Source organism: Salvia splendens, chromosome 5 (assembly GCF_004379255.2).
Source record: "Salvia splendens isolate huo1 chromosome 5, SspV2, whole genome shotgun sequence".
Lineage (NCBI taxonomy): Eukaryota > Viridiplantae > Streptophyta > Magnoliopsida > Lamiales > Lamiaceae > Salvia > Salvia splendens.
Window position 1 is genome coordinate 16,453,293 of NC_056036.1, and position 20,535 is coordinate 16,473,827.

Consider the following 20,535-nt stretch of genomic DNA (forward strand, 5'->3'; position numbering starts at 1 on the left):
TATACCAATCCTAACAGCTAGGCCTCCTCCATCTCTGAGCACTGGAGAACCATCTGAGTTTGGCTATGATTCAAATGCTTCAACTAGCTGGTACTCAGATTCTGGAGCCACTCACCATGTCTCTGGTGATTTAAGCAACCTCAGCACCAGTGCAGAATACATATGAGGTAATGGTCTATTGCTAGGAAATGGATCTTCTATTGCTATCTCTAATATTGGTGAATCTGTTTTAAAACCTCACTCTTCTAGTTTCAATAGGAAGCTTACCTTAAAGAATCTCCTACATGTTCCTAGCATAACCAAGAATCTCCTCAGTGTGTCAAAATTTGCTAGGGATAACTTTGTCTTCTTTGAGTTTCATCCTGACTTTTGTTTTGTCAAGGATCTGGGAACCAGGGAAATCATGCTCAAGGGAACTTTTGACAAGGGGTTGTACCATTTCCTAGTAGACCATTCACCAATCAAGAGAAGCTCTAGCTCGACCACTTCCCTGTCCGCTCCTTTCAATCAAGGCAGTCCAGCCATACACAGTGTCAGATCCACCATACCAACACCTAGTGCTACTTCAAATCAAGTTGTTGACCCTGCTTTAGCTTTGTGGCACAATAGAATAGGACACCCTACTCTAGATATTGTCAAAAGTGTTCTCAACAGTTGTAATGTCCCGTTTGATTCAATGAATGAAACCCAGTTATGTCATTCTTGTTGCATCTCTAAAGCACACAGACTTCCTTACAATTCTTCTGAATCAATAGCTTCTTCTCCCCTTGAACTCATCCATAGTGATCTCTAGGGTCCATCCCCAGTAATTTTAAGAAATGGTTATAAATATTATGTCTCATTTGTGGATCATTATTCAAGATTCACTTGGATTTATCTTTTGAAAAACAAGAATGATGTCTCTGATGTGTTGAAGTTGTTCAAGGTTTTGACTGAAAATCTTTTTCAAATAAAAATCAAGAGTTTTCAGTCTGATTGGGGAGGAGAATTTCAAAGCTTAACTTCATTTCTTAAGGAAAATGGAATATCTCATAGGATTTCTTGCTCATATACTCCTCAACAAAATGGATTAGCTGAGAGGAAGCATAGACATGTTGTGGAAACTAGTCTCACTCTTTTGGCTCAGTCTTCACTTCCTATTAAATTCTGGGATGATGCTTTTATATCTGTTGTGTTTCTGATAAATAGAATGTCTTCCAAGATCATTGGCAATGTCTCTCCGTTCCAGAAATTGTATTCAAAGGAGCCTGACTATTCTGCTTTAAGAGTATTTGATTGTCTATGTTTTTCTCTTCTCAAGCCCTATAATAAGCACAAGCTTAACAACAGATCAGTGAATTCTATGATACAGTGGTTCTCACAAAGGCTATAAGGTTCTTCTCCGTGATGGAAGGGTGATCATTTCTAGAGATGTTGTTTTTGATGAGAAAGTATTCCCATATTCTTCAATCTTCTCTTCTCGTGTTTCAGATTCGTCACACACTGTCTCCACCAGTAAGCACATCACTGCCAACTGATATCTATACTCCATTTGTCTCCTCTCCTACTTCACCTCCATCACCTCATGCTGATCTACTCAGTGATGATTCACCTCAGTCGTCTCCACTTCATCATTTCTCAAATTATTCTCATCATACTGACTCTCATCATTCAGTCACTGACACACACTCAGTCTTAGGCAATCAACACTCTCCTGTTGTTTTGAGTGATCATCCTGTTGTTGATCCAGTTCCTGCCAAACATCACATGACTACTAAGTCCAAGTCTGGGATCTTCAAGCCTAAAGTATATACTCTGCTCATTTCTCCACATTACACTCACAGATCAGCTCAAGAGGCCTTACTCTTGCCTGCATGGAAGGCTGCCATGCATGCGGAGTTCACTGCTCTTCTCAAGAATAAAACATGTATTTTGATTACTCTGCCTCCTGGGAAGAACCTTGTAGGATGTACATGGATATTCAAGCTAAAATTGCACATTTCTGGAGAGATTGCTAGGTACAAGGCCAGACTTATAGCTCAAGGCTTTTCACAACAACCTGACTTTGACTTCACTGAAACTTTTAGTCCAGTGGTCAAGTCGGCCACTATCAGGCTAATTCTTACAATTGTTGTGACTTTTGGTTGGGATATTACACATTTGGATGTAAATAATGCCTTTCTCAATGGTGAGTTAAAAGAAGACATCTACATGAAGCAGCCTTTTGGTTTTGAGCAGGGAGGTTCTCATCTAGTTCGCAAGTTAAATAAAGCTATCTATGGCCTTAAACAAGCTTCCAGAGCTTGGTTCTTCACCATTCACTCAGTACTTATCACACTTGGCTTCATTCAGTCCAAAGCTGATGCTTCAATGTTCATCAGGAAATAAGATTCCGAGTCTATCTATCTCCTAATCTATGTTGATAGCCAAACTGCGGTGGAACATAAGGGCGGGTTACTTTTGCTTTTTTCCTCGCCGGCGACTCCGGCTTATCTGACTCCTTCTCACTTGGTCTGGACACGGTTTGCTTAACTGACACGGGTGAAGAATCCCATTCGGAGAGACCATTCGCGGATGCTCATCTCATGTTCTTCAGTAAACAGACGGAAAGTGATCGAATCTGCATCCAAATATGTGGTGGGCTTTAGTCGGAAGGTAGAGAAAAACTCACGTGCCAGGGCCGTTGGTACTTCCGCAGTGCTGTGCCTTAACAGCCAGTCGAACCCGATGGCCCCGATATATTGCCGGAACTCCTCATCACAATCTATCTCCTTCAACTCCTCAGGATCATAACGTTTCCCAGACTTCGCAAGCTTACCTGTGCTACACCTTTCCTTGTAAGTCGTCGCCCGCTTGGGATCCTCGAACTTCCTCATTGCGTCTAGCAGTCCTTTAGTGATCCAGACTTCAGCAGGCTCATAGTTTAACTCCTCATGTGGCTCCTCTATCTCGATTTCTTCAGATTCACTAGACCAGGCAGGATTAGAGAGTTCTTCCTTGTACGGTACTTTCACGGGTGGAGGAAGTAAGGCTTCATCAGACTTGCCCCCAGCGGCCTTCTTCAACTTCTTGACCAAGGAAGTAGCTATATGTTTACACTTCCTTTTTCTCTCTGCCGCCTGGCGGCGCTTCTCCTCGTTGCTAGGTACAGGAGAGTCTGTCTTCTCCGTTCCCGTAGCCGCTTGATCCAGCACTTCATCATCAGTAGGTTGGGCCGTATCATCAATCTCATCCAACAGGCTTCGCCGAGACTACCGCCTAGCCTCCCGTTTGTCCACCGGTAAAACCGTTTCTTCCGGGACCTTTGTCAGATCCACCACTAGCTGTACCTCACCATCGACAGGCTCCGGTGTTTCTTCAGTAACGAGGCCCACCGCCTCCACAGACAATTCAGGGGTTGCCCCCTTAATGTAAATAGGGGTTTCCCACTCTAGGGCTTCACCGCCCACAATCTTCACAGGGGTTTCCCCCTCATCAGCATTATTAGCAAGAATAGGGGTTTCCCCCTCCAAATTTTTAACAAGGGTTTCCCCTTCCAAACCTTCAACAGAAACAGGGGTTTCCCCCTCCAAAACATTACCAGAAACAACAGGGGTTACCCCCTCCAACACATCACCAGAAACAACAGGGGTTTCCCCCTCAGTATCCGTCCTCTGTTCCACCCCCTCAGCCAGACCCGCCGTTTGTCCCTGCGTTTCGCCTATCGTGGTGGCTCTCTCTGGTATGCTCGCGGACGGTTCGACTACTGCATGTACCACAGATGATTGGGTCGCCGAGTCTTTGGGAATGGTGAGTGGTGGTGCTGTTGTTGATGTGGGTGTTACGGCGGACGGTTTGGTTTGTCCCATCATTGCTGTAAACATGGCAAAGGCTTTCATCGCCTCTTCAGGACCGCCGAACTTCTGCATTAAGTCGGACATAAATGTTGCCGCACCGGCGTCGGCAGATGTGGTTGGTTTCCCGGCTTCTGATTTGTTTTCCATGACTTGAAACTGAAAATCACACAAAAACTTGGAAGAAATTTTGATTAAGGTTAAAGAAAAGTGGGTATTGCGAGAGAGTGAAATTTGGGGATTTTTTTAGAGTGAGAGAGTGTTTGTTTTGAGAAATAAAGAATAAGGAAGGAAAATAGGTATTAGATAGGAATGTAAGCGGTTGCAGGCGGTTGCAGGCATGAGGTCAGCAACCGTACGCCTTCCATAAAGAGTGATTTTGAAATTCGAAGTGTACCACTTCCCTCTCAAACTAAACTCTCTGCCCCATGTAAACGCTCCCTTCTCGCAATACCACACTTAGGCAAAAACAACAAAAAAAATGAAACACCAGGCTCCTAGGTCAAGGATTCAAAGGTAACAAAGCAATTTCCCTAAAGAAATCTGGCGTTCCGAAAATATTTTTGGAAGATTAGAATTTTTTTCTATGTTTGGTATTTTTTTTATTTTTATTTTTTTAGTAAAACAGTTAAACTATTTACACATTCAAACGAGTGCTCTTCGAGATCCCCTGGTTCAGTGTATAGGTTGAAAATGCATTTCCATTTACCTGACCCGGGAATTTATCGAAAGCATTTACTTATCAGACCGACTAGGCGATAACAGAGAGTGCGCGTAGTGGCACTTCCTCCACTACGCACGACTCAGAATTATCCCTAAAAACTTTTACCCGATGACCATTCACAAGGAAATGAGTAGAGTTTGAAGCACTGCCCTGAATTTCCACAGCTCCGTTTGCTCGAAGGCTAACGATAGTGTATGGCCCGACCCATTTGGACTTTAGCTTCCCGGGCATTAGCTTAAGCCTGGATTGGAAAAGGAGCACTCTCTGCCCTACTTGGAGTTCCTTGACTCGGAGGTTCTTGTCATGCCATAGCCTTGTCTTCTCTTTGTTCCACATTGCGGACTCATATGACTCCAATCTCAACTCTTCCAACTCTTGAAGTTGCAATTTCCGCTCTTCCTCACAAGACCAGGGTTGCATATTAATTTCCTTGACCGCCTAGTATGCTCTATGCTCCACTCCTACGGGCAGATGACACATCTTGCCAAAAACCAACCTGTAGGGTGACATTCCTATAGGCGTTTTGTATGCTGTCCGGTATGCCCACAATGCATCTCCAAGTCTCTTACTCCAGTCCTTCCTTGACGGATTCACCGTCTTCTCCAATATCGCCTTTATCTCCCTATTGGAAATCTCAGCCTGTCCATTAGACAGAGGATGATATGGGGTAGAAAGCCTGTGGTGGACCCCGTATTTCCTCATCAGAGCTTCTATTGTTCTGTTACAGAAGTGCGTCCCTTGGTCAGAAATGATTGCACGCGGCACTCCGTATCTATTGAAGATGTTGGTTCTAAGGAACTTGGCCACTTCTTTGGCTTCACATGAAGTGGTAGCCTTTGCTTCTATCCATTTCGAAACTTAATCTACAGCCACAAGAATATAAGTGTTCCCATATGAAAATGGAAATGGTCCCATGAAATCCATTCCCCAAACGTCGAAAATCTCGCAGACAATCAATGGGAATTGCGGCATTTCATCTCTCTTCGAAATTCCTCCCATCTGCTGGCATCTTTCATAGTTTTGGCAGAATTCGAAGGCATCCTTGTGTAATGTTGGCCAATAGAATCCATTGTCGAGGACTTTCCTCGCAGTTTTCCTTGGTCCAAAATGACCTCCACAGGCTAGGGCATGGCAATGATTAAGCATATCCCTCTGTTCCCAATCTAGAATACACCTCCTTATTACTTGGTCAACTCTCATTCTCCATAAATATGGGTCGTCTCAATAATAGTATTTGGCTTCGCTTTTCAGTTTCATCTTCTGGGCCCGGGAGATTTCTTGCGAACTAGGTACTTCTCCAGTGACCAAGTAGTTTGCTAGGTCTGCGAACCAAGGTTCGGCGTTTAGTTGGCACTTCCCCTTTTCAGAATCTCCTGGACCTGTTATCACCATGACTGTTTCCCAGCTGATAGGTCTAGGAAATTTCCCTGTATAGTACAGATGTTCCTCAGGGAATGCATTAGGTATTGCTTCGTCTGTCTCTCCTTGGAAAATCCGACTCAGGTGGTCCGCTACCTTATTCTCCGTCCCTTTCTTGTCTCTCACTTCCCAATCAAATTCTTGCAAGAGTATCACCCAACGGATTAACCTTGGCTTGGATTCTTTCTTCGCCAGTAAGTACTTAATAGCTGCGTGATCGGTGAAAACTATCACTCTCGACCCCAGTAAGTATGGTCGGAATTTTTCAAAGGAATACACTACCGCCAGCATTTCCTTCTCCGTGGTGTCATAGTTTTTCTGAGCTTGATAGAGTGTTTTCGATGCATAAAAAATCACATAGCTCTTCTCATCAATTCTTTGACCTAGCACTGCCCCTACTGTGTAATCACTTGCGTCACACATTATTTCAAACGGTAGACTCCAGTCGGGCGCTCTAATAATAGGGGCCGAGACTAGTTTATCTTTCAATAGTTGAAAAGCTCTCTTACACTCCTCGTTGAAAGTGAAATCAACATCATTATGCAACAGATGGGTGAGCGGCTGAGCAATCTTCGCAAAATCCTTAATAAATCTTCTATAGAAACCAACATGCCCTAGGAATCCTCTAACCTCTTTCTGGTTCGTTGGGTAAGGCAACTTCGAAATCACATCGACCTTCGGTGGGTCCACCTGTATGCCCTTTTCTGAGACTACGTGCCCCAGGACGATTCCCTTGGTTACCATGAAGTGACATTTTTCAAAAATAAGGACTAAATTCTTCTCCCGGCATCTCCTCAATACTGTATCCAAACTTGCTAAACAGGAATCAAAAGAGTTCCCATATACGGTGAAATCATCCATGAAAATCTCGATACAATCCTCCAACAGATCCGAGAAGATACTCATCATGCAATGTTGGAAAGTGTATGGCGCATTGCACAGTCTAAACGGCATCCTTCTATAAGCGTACGTGCCAAAAGGGCAAGTAAATGTAGTCTTCTCTTGATCTTCGGGATCTACATAGATCTGGAAGTATCCACTATATCCGTCAAGGAAACAGAAATATTGCTTACCCGCCAACCTTTCCAGCATCTGATCAATGAAAGGTAAGGGAAAATGGTCCTTCCTGGTCGCTTCATTCAACTTCCTATAATCGATGCACATCCTCCACCTAGTGACCAGTCGAGTGGGTACCAATTCATTCTTATCATTCTTAACTACCTGTATCCCTGACTTTTTAGGTACCATATGGACTGGACTAACCCACTCACTATCGGGGATAGAGTAAATGATACCCAGTGAAAGCAGCTTTAAAACTTCCTTCAGAACTTCCTCTCTCATGTTCGGATTCAGCTTGCGTTGGGGATCTCTACAGGCCTTTGCACCTTCCTCCTGCCTAATGTGGTGCATACAAAGATCAGGACTGATTCCAACGAGGTCTGAGAGGGTCCATCCCATCGTTTTCTTGTTCCTTCTAATAACATCCAGTAACTCATTTTCCTGTTCCTCGGTCAAGCTGCTGTTGATGATAACTGGAAATGTCTCATTTGCTTCTAGATAAGCATACTTGAGTTCTGGTGGAAGCATTTTCAATTCCTTCTTAGGAGCACTTGTTTCATGGGGCAAGGGATCATTTCCTTCATCAGTTTTCATTCCTTTCCCAGGGTGAATTTTCCATACTAGCCACATGAGCTGATCATCTTGTCCTAACTAACTCCGGATTTGTGCAGAACTCTGAAATAGCTTCGGCCAGCCCTTGTGTTCATTGCCTCGCACCATCCAGCTACCTCTCTGTCAATAGAGTGACTTAATTCTGAATTAACCACCTGCTCCTGCATCAACTCAGTCTCAAGATATTCCTGGACCAGGGGGTTAATAACATCGATAGCATGCAAATTTTCAACATCTAATGGTTTCTTCATTGCTTCATCGATGCTGAATGTATATTTCTCCCCATTATAATCCAGGCATATGGTCCCATCAAAAACATCAATTATAGTCTTAGCGGTACGGAGAAAAGGTCTTCCTAGGAGCACTCCGCTAGACTCGGCAGATTCATTATCACTCATTTTAATTACATGGAAATCGGTCGGATACAGAAAATCATGCACTTTGACAATAACATTTTCTAAAACTCCTTCTGGACAAATGCACGACCTATCCGCTAATTGGATTACCACCTTTGTATCTACCATCCCTACTCCTACCAGCTTCTTGTAAACGGAAAGCGGTAAAACATTTATTGATGCCCCTAGATCGCACATAGCATGCTCAATTCTGACATCACCGATTGAAATGGGTAAGGTGGACATACCTGGGTCAGTGCATTTTGATGGCATCCATCGCTTCTGAATTACCGCTGATACATTTTCTCCAATCAGAATCTTCCCACTTGCAGCTTCAGAGCCTGCAAGAATGGTAAGTTGATCTCCAACTTTCCAAAGATATCCATAAAATCCACTGGTTCATCCTTCTTCTTAGTAGCTTCTCCTCGGTGTGGAAACGGTTTCACTTGTTTCGCTGCACTTGTAGAATCCTTAGCTGAAAATTTGCCCGGATCCCTCCTTATTACTTCATTTTCTACTTCCGGCTCTGGGGTTTAGGAAAAATGGGTCAGCCATACTGGGTAAAGGTCTCCCCAAATCTCCTGCCCTAAGGTCATCTTTTCTAACAGGACTGCTTCCCTCTAAGTTCCCGGGCCTAGAGGTTGTACCTTCTTCCTCCTTGCCTTCAGTGGGGTTTGTCTCCTCATTCGCCCTCATCTTTGGACCTTCATAACCTTTCCCGGACCTTAAAGTGATTTGACTGATGTTAGCTCTATCCGGTAATCTCACTGAGGCGGGAATCTTGCCTTCATTCTCTCGCATCTCGCTCAAGGACGTAGCTATTTGTGACAGCTGTTTCGCCAGCATATCCATTGCCGCCTTTTGCTCCTGCTGAGCGTCCTGAAGCTTGTGGACTACGTCATTGTTCGAATGCAAGTTGTTCTGCATATGCTGCTGAGAACTGACGAGGTCATGCACCATTTCATCCAGATTCCTTGGTGTCTTAGAATTGGGTTGACTGGGCTCTGGGCCTGTACTCGGATTCGACCCACTCACTTGATTCTGGCGAATGTTTCCTTGACCTCCTGAATTATTGTTATACAGATTTCCTAGTCCTTGGTAAGTGGTTTGGAAATTCCTTTGGTACGGTGGTACATAGGAGTTCCCTTGATGGTTTTGGTTCCTGTTCCCCCAATTCGAATGATCTCCCTGGTTCCGATTGTTCCAGTTGCCCTGCCCTTCTTGATTCCTTCCAGACCAGTTACCCTGCCTCTCAGTCTGAGGTGCAAACTGGACATTCTGTTGTGGTGCTGGCTGGCTCTGTTCGTTGTCAGACCATCTAAAATTGAGATGGTTCCTCCAGGGTGCGTCTCTCTGTCTTCCTGGGTTCCAACTCCCTTCGGAATTCCAACTACCCATCGCATTTACCTGGGTCTGGTAATCTCCTTCGTGAGGACCGTAATATTGTTGAGGTGAATTTCTCCTGGACCTGGAGACCTTTCTTTTTCTTGTGGGGCTGGTGGGTTTGTTTTCTCGATTGCATTCAACAGTGCTTTCTCAAGCCTATCTATTCTTGCCTCGACTCTCTCGTCTTCTTGCTCTCTCAGCACATTTACAGATCCTCTCCTTATGACATTCCTCGGGCTGTCGTATGCCTTTTTAGCCTCTATCAACTTTCCCAGAATCTCTCTTGCCTCGCTACCCTTCTTCTTTGTAAAATTTCCCCCGCTCGAGGAGTTCATCAATTCCTTCAACTCGAGGTTTGCTCCTTCATAGAACAAATAATAAATCTCTGCCTCGATCATTCTGTGATTCAGGTAGGCGTCCAGCAACCCCTTGAATCGTGACCAATACTGGCTCAACGACTCGTCGTAGTCCTGCTTGCATTCCACTATCTCCTTCTTCAGAGCATTTGTCTTGTTGGAGGGAAAAAATAATCTAGGAACTCCAATTTAAAGTCCCTCCATGTAGGCATGCACAAGGGTCGGGAACCGTCGGTTCCGGCCCGAACCGGCGGGTAAAGGGTCGAGAAATCCATGAACCTGAACCGGCCCGCCTAGCTCCCGGCGGTTCCGGTTCCGGTTCCGGTTCAAAAAACCGGTGGTTTACGCGGCGGTTCAAAACGGCCGGTTTTCGGCTTGAACCGCCGGTTCCGGGCTGGTTCGACAAATTTTTTTATTTTTATTTTTTGCATTTTTCAACTTTTCAATTTTAATCAAATTACATTACACTTTTCAAGTTTGTTTTTGTATGAAATGTGAGTAAATAAAATTGAAAAGAATACGACTAAAGTTGCAATTTTATTGAAATTGCATGTTTACAAATTACACGTTACAAGTTACAACAATTACAAATTGAAAACATATGGCGGTCTTGAAGTCTTAAACAAAATTTAAATACAAATGAGACTACTAGTGAAGAACTAATTACAAATGACAAGAAACGACGTTGAAGTTCTTAAACGTATAAGTGTATTATATATATACTCTTAACCGGCGAAGAAGATCTTTCTACATAACTAAATTAAGGACACATTTAGCAATTCAACTTTAAATGTTGAGTTTCGTCTAACAATCAACAATTATAGTAGAATTGTCAAAAGTTTCCCTCATTTAGCCGTATAGAGAAATATACTTCATCGACTAGAGTATATACAAATACAATTATGTAATTGTATTTGCATATTTTTAAAGTAGGAATTAATGGGAACAAAAAGAAATAAAAGAAAAAGGACTTGAGCTCAACTTAAATTAAAAATTTAAGTTGAGGTGCCTACGTATCCCAATTGCTCATTTGCATTAGGGAATCAAAGTCCACGTAGTTCTCTTACCTTACTTACCTATTTGGCTTGGCCGGCGGCGGTTGACGGTTGGCCTAATCTTTATCCCCGGTGAATTCATCTTGTGATCCCTCTTGACGATCATTCCAATCATTTTCTTGTTCTCGGACATCAGCTTTGGCCCAATCATCAAGTAACATCACGGCTTCCATATTTTTCGCCGAGAGCTTACTTCTTGATTCATCCAAAACGGGCGAGCCAACACTAAAAGCGGACTCGACGGCGACGGTGGAAGCCGGAACAGAAAAAATCTCCTTGGCCATTGAAGCAAGGATGGGAAAATCTTTCTCGTGGGTTCCCCACCAATCGAGGACGTCGATTTGGGCGGGAGGAGTAGGACCTTCATCACCAAAGGAAAAGAGTGATTCAAAATATAAATCTAATTCACTGACCATACCTGAGGACCTTCCGCCGGTGCTGTAGTTGTATAGGTCGGCTAGTTGGGATTGCGCGTCGGGGTCATCATAATCGGCTTGAAATGCAAAGCCATAGTTATGTTGTGGAGGAGGGGGTCTTCTGACTTGGTGAGTGGTGTTATACTTGGTTTCATATTCGGTGTAGAGAGAGCGCAAGTTATACTCGAGGTTTTGTTGCACAACTGACCGGTCCTAAACCGCCGGTGTTATACTTGGTTTCATAATCGTCTTTATGACCGGTTTTGCAGACCTAAACACTGACCCTACGACCTAGCCTCTGAAAAGTTGCCGGAACCGTCGGAAACCGGCTCCCGAACCGCCGGTTTACCCCGATAAACCGCCGGTTTACCCCACAACCCGGCGGTTTACCCCGCAAACCGCCGGTTCCAACGGCTATCCTAAACCCCTACGCGAACCCTACGAACCCCTAACCTACGAAAAACTGTTCGACCCTTTGAACCGGCAGTTCGAACCGCCGAACCGCCGGTTTTGAACCGCCGGTTCACGGTTCAATATATTACCGAACCTGAATCGGCCCTTCCGACCCTTCAACCCGCCTGCCGGTTCAAACCGCCGGTTCCGGGCCCGGTTCCAATTCATGAACCGGCGGGCCCGAACCGGCGGTTAACCGCCGGGCCGGGCCGGTTTGTGCATGCCTACCTCCATGTGCGGATAGAAACTGGGGGTGACCTTAATAACCGCGTGTTGGCTTCCCCTTTCAAGGCAAAAGGAACCGCGCGCATGCGATAATCCTCCTCCGTTGCATCATTTGGCCTCTTCTGAATGCTACACAATTTGCTGAATTCATTTAAAAACTCATACGGGCACTCATTCCTACGCCCAGAGAATGTTGGTAGGATGCCGAGCACGTTCGTCTTGATCTCAATGGCTCTCTAGCGCGGATTCATCACTATAGCTTGGGCTGGCTCACCATCTAGATGGGCAGTGAGCAAACCAATCTCCGGATCTGGATCGACTACGTGTGCCATTTCTCCGATTTCTGTCTCCTCTGTATCTGTCTCTAAAGATGATTTGGGATCCTCCCTTCCTGACGAATTCCAATCCTCTTCACTTTCTGAACCAAACGGAAATGGATCTCCCGTAGATAACCCTGATCTGGTGGTGATCGTAGATGCTGTGTCATTGACCTGCCAAGTAAACCGATCGTATCTCCACCCAGACGAGTTACCCCAGTTTCCAAACCGTGAGCCTCTCCTCATAAACTGCAAATAAAGGAAAAAGAAAAATCAAAACTATATACGCCAAAATCTCTAAACACAATCACAAATTACGCCATCTATCCCCGGCAACGGCGCCATTTGAAGAGAAGTTGACTCGAGCGATGTGTGTTCTGTTGTTCTAGGTCGAGCTACTAACTCCAGTGAATCCACTAAATCACTAGGTCTAGGAACTCAAGGGAATATAGAAGACTCAGTCGTTGGACACACAAGCTCGTGCTTCAAAGATCCCTCAACCCGTTATACTATAGACTAGTATAGAGAAGCAGAGGTCGATCCCACGAAGATGGACACGTAAGAAAGCATCTAAAGACTTTGGTCTAGAAAGCGACTGCTGCCACGCAAATTGGGTTGAGGTTAACTACTATTAGACCTAGGCACAAAATCAAACACTAGACCTAGGAACTGTAAACATCACGCTGGCAACGAACATTAAAAATAACCAACTAACTCCCTAGACTGAGCAAACAACTTCCTACTATAGCCAAACAGAAAGCGAGTAACAGTGGGGACCATATTCCAGAAATAACAAGTACGGACGAAAGGCTGCAACTAACTAACTAGGGATTTAACTAACAACAACATGTGTCTCATTAGCTGAATCAAACACAAACATGAAGAAAACAGATCACGAACCCAGATTCAAACAGAATGTGAAAATTCGGACGTTGGAAACTTGGGACTAGCCGGAAATAAAATAGATCTACATAAACTAGACGGAATGAAACGAAAATACGAAAGCTAGGCATCAACTCCGATCACCCAATTTCAGATCCAACCGCCGGATGCTTAATCCACTCTGGATCCAAGCTTTCCGAACCCAACAACAAACAAAATCAACTCCATAACTTCAGATTCGAACGATCTGCTCTGATCAACACAGAATCAAACATCCCATTCCGCGGCATCATCAAACTCAAAATAAATGGCATCCGTGATCGAAATTAATCAACAACTCAAATACAGAAACAAAAATTTCATAAACAACGGTGATGCAACAGCAACAGGGCCGAGCTTCGAACGGCGAAGCTCGGTGAAATTCACGATAGTAAAGTAAAATGAAAGCGATTAAATTGTTTCTTCGCCCTCTGTAAGGACGGTGTTACCCAACTATTAACTAGCAAAATAAACACGAGAATTCTCCCACAATTTCCCCATGAAACCCAAAAGTATGTAGAAGTGAGCGAGCTAGAGCTGCAATCTGGTCATCAGGCCTCCACCCGAGAAGGTCCCCTCTGATTGCATGCTTTCTTCTTTGTATAGGTGCGGACATAATCTTGTAGAAGCCTTCGTAGAAATCTCCATTCTACCCTTCAGCTCATTGATTTCCTCCGTCTAGTAACTTTTCTTCAAATCGCTCACTTATTCGCCAGTTTCCTTGGACCATGCAAATTTCCTTTTCCTTTCCTGGGTCTGGCGAAAATCTTCTACATACCTGGCTTAAAACATATGTTAGACCCCGCAATTACGAGAATTTTACCCTACAACCCATGCATGAAATTAGCCTTATCAATACTCATTGGAGAGCTGTCAAACGTATCTTGAGATACTTGTCAGGGACTTCAGATTTTGGAATTCAAATTCATAAGTCCAATGGTTTCTTGTCTGCCTTTTTCTGATTCTGATTGGGCAGCAGACTTGGATGGTAGAAGATCAACCACTGGTTTCTGCACTTACTTTGGAAGCAGCCTCATTTCTTGGTGTGTGAAGAAGCAAACTGTTGTGGCTAGGTCTAGTACTGAGGCTGAGTATAGGAGCTTGGCTCATGCTGCAGCTGAGGTCACTTGGCTTAGTTCTGTTCTTGGTGAGTTGAAAATATCAACTAAGTCAGAACCTGTGATCTGGGTGGACAACTTAAGTGCCATTGCACTAGCCTCAAATCCTGTCTTGCATGACCGTACTAAACATATTGAGCTTGATATTCACTTTGTCAGGGACAAAGTTCTAAACAAAGATATTGAACTGAGGCATGCTCCTACTCAAGACCAAGTGGCTGATATAATCACTAAGCCACTTGGACAACAACCTTTCTTGAAGCTGAGAAACAAGCTCGGTACAGTTTCTCTAGCCTCACTCAGGTTGAGGGGGGGATGTTAGAAGTAAGATCTTGATCAAGCCATCGATGCATGAGAAGGAGATTAGCTTGATCAAGTCATCGATCAAGCCATCGATGCATGGGAAGAAGATTAGCTTGATCAACCAAGAAGGAGATGGCTTGATCAAGCCATCGATCAAGTGTGTTGAACGAGATGGCTTGATCACGCCATCGATCAAGCGTGTTGATCGTGGTCATAATGGCGGCCAACTTGATCAAGCCATGAATCAAGCGGTGGACCAAGGTGTCAAGCCACTGGACCTCACTGTACGTTGCTTCGATGCGAATGCGACAAAGAAGATTGAAGCACGTGCTGTGCAAGGAGAGCCACGAGCTGGAGCCAAGGACAAGCCAAGCAAGACAGCTAAGATGGAGGATCACACTTGTACTTGGAGAGGCGTGTTGATACGTGGATTAAAGAAGAAGGAATCGTTGCAGAGTTAGTTTTGATTAACGTTGTTAAAGTATGATTTGCCTTGTACTATGGAGATTAAGGAGAGATTCTAGATCATTCCAATATGCACTATATGTAATAGGATCTGGCTGTAAGTTAATCAATCAATGAAACCGTAGCTGAGGCTCTTTACCATCTATTTTGAGTTATGTCCATTTACATTTTTCTTCGCATGGTTTTGCATAGTTCTTTACATCTTCTTCCTGCGTGTGTGACAAGAGAAAGCAAGACATCGTAAGTTTACTTGATGAAAATTAGCACCTGGGAAATATCCTTCATTATATGGATATCAATTGATAGTCTCAATAATCTTGAAAACTCGTCAAAATGGTGTTGATTTTAGAGCAGTGGCGAGTTCACTATTATGCTGTTTCTTCCTGTTAGTAATTACAATGCGAAGCTCCTCCCTATGGATGCATACAAATTGTGTGGCATCTTCAGGCATGTTGGAAATATTGCAGCCTTTACACGGACAAACACTTACTATTACATAAGAACAACAAACTAGAATGTAAATAAAACAAAGTAAATACAATAAAAGAACAAGATGCAAACTATGGTTTTCTTCAAGTCGAGTCGAGGTATCCCTCTCTCCGCAAGACGAGATACGCACCGGCTAGTGCTCACGGATTGGCGCAACGTCCCCAAAGATGAAACGACTTTCCTCCTACCGAGTTGAAGCACCTCAAACTCGCAGGCACCGACGAACTTCAATTGGAGGCGAGAACTGAGCAATGCAATGCTCCTAATGCGAATTAGAATGCTTGAGCTAGAGAGAAGAGAGAATGATTTGTTGGTGTTCTTTTCTCTCTACAACTATATGCCTTATATAGGCACAAAAGAGGACATGGAAGGTCTTGATAATAATTCACCATTAAGCAAACCATTATGCAAAAGGTGGTTACAAGAGATGGAAAGCCAAAGGATTGGCCACATCAAAAATTTCCTCATGTTACACGTTTCTTACAATCCCCCATATTGGTTAGAGCACTGCAAGCTCAAACTAACACAGGACGTGTATGCATGCATGCAGATTCTTCTGCTCAGTTATCGAGAAATGATACTGCATTTGGAGAGGTAACTTGTGATTTTGAACCTTCCATGGTCAACACTATCGGACATACCGGCGGGCTAGTGGACGCAATGCCTTGAACTATTCCTCCTTGGTGTATGCCTAGTCAATAGCATCAACACAATATTGTCTCAACTCCATCAGTTCTCACGTTTGTCACCGTTTCGGCCGTGGAACACCTTTTTGGAATTCATAAGTGACTCACACACACGAAGCGGCCTCACTTCTCACTTACATAGGTGATTCTTTCATGAGTATCATGCCATACTGCATCTCCTTGAGATTTCAAGAAATCATTAAAAGTCAAAAGACTTAACCTCTTACCACGTGCAGGTTACAACACTCAATACTTTCTAAAGAATGGGCGAAGATTAAAATCTTCTGAGTGTTACAGTTAGATTTGTATAGCTTCGTTTTCCCATTGAACCAATCCCATGGGATCTCCAATCGTATGGTTGGGTTACCACTATACTCATCTTTTAAGATGTGGTTTTCAGTCCCATTCCTTTTAGCAATTTATGCATTTGATCACGGTTTAAACCTTTTGTTAACGGATCCACTAAGTTATCCACTGACCTTACATAGTCAACTGTGATAACACTACTTGTGATCAATTGCCTGACGGTAATATGTCGTCGACGAATATGTCGAGACTTACCATTGTATAAGCCACTATGTGCTCTCCCTATAGCTACTTGGCTATCACAGTGTATCACTACTGTCGGCACTAGCTTCTTCCAACATGGAATATCTTCTAGGAAGTTTCTAAGCCACTCGGCTTCTTCCCCTGCTTTATCCAATGCGATAAACTCAGATTCCATGGTGGAACGAGCAATACACTTCTGTTTCGTTGATTTCCACGAGACAGCACCACCCCCACAGTTAGGCGTGCACAAACCGAACTGGCCCGGCAGTTAACCGCCGGTTCGGGCCCGCCGGTTCTTGAACCGAAACCGGGACCAGAACCGGCGGTTTGAACCGTCCGGCGGGTTGCCGGTTCCAACGGGCAGGTTCAGGGTCGAAGGATGCGTGAACCGAGAACCGGCGGTTTACGCATCTAAAACGCCAGAATCTTCACAAACAACCTCTCCAACTCCACCACCCAATAAACCATCTAAAACGCCAGAATCTTAATAGCGAAATGGGACCCCAACCAAAATTTACCTCCATCTTCCACAAAAACAACCCTAAGCACAAGAATTAAAAAATTCAATCTTTATATATGTGTTATTGTGAGATTTGTTCAAAAAAAGTTGGGGGTCTTTTTCAGCTCAAAAACTCAAACGGAAGGAAGAGGGAAACTGGATCTCAGTCCACCCAACCAAATTCATCAACCATGTAATCAATCTTTATATGTGTTCGTGATTGCCAAGACTCACTTGTTTCATCAGTATTCTTGTTGCCGACATGGCAAGCTGCATGCTACACTCTAGCAATCTAATAACTTAGTGTTGGAAAATGTGAGCTATTTGCGTTGCAATAAATCAATTCTTCACAAATCCCTCACCAGCACATAAGCTTTTATCCATACACGTTCACCAAAAATCACCATATAATATACAGAAATCATGGCTTTAGACAAGTGCTCATAACTCAAACTTATTATTTTCAAGCATTGATCATCGGCATCGCGCCCTATACTCGAAATTGGATTTATGAAACTAGCAACTTTCTCCCAATATTCAATCTCCCTAGATGATTTTCGAAGATGCCCCCCAATTACAACAATTGACAGTGGAAGTCCTTGGCATCTTTGCACTATCCTTTTCCCAATCTCCTCTAATTCAATAGGGACAAAACTGCTCCCAACTTTCATCATCGCCTAAAAACCTCGTCTCCAAAAGGGGAAGAGCTCAGAATGAGTAAATGCTCGTAGTATCACAAAATATCCTTTTTTTGGATTAGTTTTATATAGTACTCCAGTAGTTAGTTGCTGTTTATATACTTTTTCATTTGTGGCAGTGTTAATTTTGAGAGAACAATTTAATATACCATCGAACATTAATTTATTTATATAAAAAAAATATGTATATGTACAAGAGAAAGCTCCTGCAAGCATGTAGTGGATATGGTAGGGTTTAAGCACGACACTCAGGGGGAAAGCCGGCGGGGAAGCGCTTAGCATCGGAGCAGTAGTTGTAGATCATGAAATTCCTCTGGACCCATCTGAGTTTGGCTTGGTTGATGCTAGAATCCAAATGGAGAGGCATCCACGCCATGTACCCAAAGTTTGTATACGCAGCGGTGAAGGGAGCCCTGCTCCAATCAGTCTTGATCAGCCCACCTCTCGTCGCCCATTCATCCGCATTCCATATGCTTGAATACAGCCTCATTGCCTGCCCTTTTGGGAATGCCACTCCCATCTTCTCCAAATTCTTGAACTCCCTTATCGGCACGTTGTCCACTGAGAACCTGCCAACAAATCACAATACTCATCGTTTCGCATCAATCAAATTGATAACAAGAATTTGGGCAGACAGACTTACACAATAGTTTGTGGAGTCCAAAGGATAGAGTAAGTGTGGAAATCGGCAGTGGGATCGAACCACACACGAAACTGCTGCTCTCTGTCGCCCTTCCCTTGCGAGTACACATTTGTGTGTATCGTGTACGGCTCGCCGCTCAAGTTCCCCAAGAACTCGAAATCTATTTCGTCGTGATTCGCCCCTTGTGACGACAACTATATACATACAAGGTCGCGTTTTAATAAAATACTACTAGTGGTATAGATGAGTTGGTTGAATGGATACTTACGTAATAAGCGGTGACAGTTCCGGCGGAATTTCCGGGCACAAGCTTGAGCTGCATGTCGATCTTTCCGAACAAGTACTCCTTCTTCGACTGGAAGCCCGAACCAGAGGTGGAGTCTAGAGACAGAGTGAGAAGCTCGCCGTTGTTCACAATTTTTCCCCTGCCTCCGCCCCATGTGATGTCGAAATCTTCAAAGTAATTGCTGCCGTAAACCGCCGCTGTTAGGTGCAGCAGCAGGATTATGACCAAACCACGCCTTCTAGTTCTTGAACAAGATGAAATACCCATTTTTGTTTCTCCGATAAATGATGGATATGATGTGATCATATATAGTTGACAAAAATGTGGATGTGGAGAAACCGACATGCAGCAATGATGCACCTGTGACCAGCTAGCTACCTATTCTTGTGGATTAGATAAACATAAATGAATTTTGAGTTGAATGTTGTCCGAATAGTTCTGCATTATAAATGAACTAACTAGAACCAAATCCAACTAAAATTAGAAAATTTTTATTTATAAAGATTCTTGTTTGGAAGATCGAGATACGTCATAGTACTGCTCTCGGTTTGGACGGATAGTCTCTAAACATGAATCACCTTCGTTTCAAATGTAACAACATTGCTAATAAACATCCGATGAACTGAAAGTGGCAAGGACATAGCATCACTTATGAAAAAAAAATGAGAAAATGAGTTATTGGAATAAAAATTTATTTTTCTTATATCTATGCTTATATTATATATAGGGTAATACTAAAAAATAAAATAACTATCCTAATGAGTAAGATAATTAAATACAGATGTCATTTCTAAATAATATTATTTAAAATAATTTAATTCATAATATGGAAAATTATTTTTAGATTGTTTTACTTCATATGAGTTTACACTTATCGTATGAACTAAAACATTCTTAAAGCCACATGGCTGGTACCAAAAATTAAGTATTTTTGTATTTTTTTTATCGTACTATTCTTTTTTTAAATTTGATGATTGGGAATTGGTTTCTAATTATGTACTATTAGATTGTAGTTATTTTTTTTATCACTAATCTATATGTATATTTATTTATTTTGTATGACTTAGTTAAAATCTATATTTAATTTATTTACATAAATAGTACTACTAGTATATATTAAGATTCAAGATAATTATTCAGGCAATTGCATTCGTTGCATTTTGTTCCGGTTTCATGATTGCTCCAAAAATAGATGGATAAAGACGAAACTTTTGTATGTCATGCCAACTACGATTTCTCAAGAGTAGAATTTGTTTTGTAGCTCCCATAAAAATAAAATAAAAAGTTGCATTATGTCTTATCTTTAATCTAATTTAATACTCTCTCCGTTCTAAATAGATATCACATTTGAGAATTGACATTGGATTTTAGCAGGTGTTATTTTGTATATTAGATGAAAAGATAAAATAATATATTTATATTAATGTGAGAAATGACTTTTTTTATAAAATGAAATATGACATCTTTTTGTGGGACAAACTAAAAAGAAAAGTGTGACATCTATTATGGGACGGATGGAGTATTTTGTTGTCATTTCAAAGAGTTTCCTGAAGCCTCTTTAAAACAAATACTGGTAAATATGCACCGGTTGGTAGCTATACTAAAATTAAATGAGTTGATTAAAGCAGAAGAAGCCAAGTACTATGTAT

The 20,535-nt window shown here is 42.8% G+C and overlaps 1 protein-coding gene across 1 annotated transcript; it reads right to left on the reverse strand.

The window, feature by feature from the left end:
• Positions 1-18,103: 18,103 nt before the first annotated feature.
• On the reverse strand, positions 18,104-19,153 carry LOC121805717 (probable xyloglucan endotransglucosylase/hydrolase protein 25). Its single transcript, XM_042205679.1, has 3 exons — positions 18,869-19,153; positions 18,601-18,794; positions 18,104-18,526 (listed from the first exon to the last, which is right to left on the reverse strand). The coding sequence occupies exons 1-3, from the start codon at positions 19,151-19,153 to the stop codon at positions 18,193-18,195; spliced, it is 813 nt and encodes a 270-aa protein (XP_042061613.1). The 3' UTR covers positions 18,104-18,192.
• Between the last annotated feature and the right edge of the window lie 1,382 nt (positions 19,154-20,535).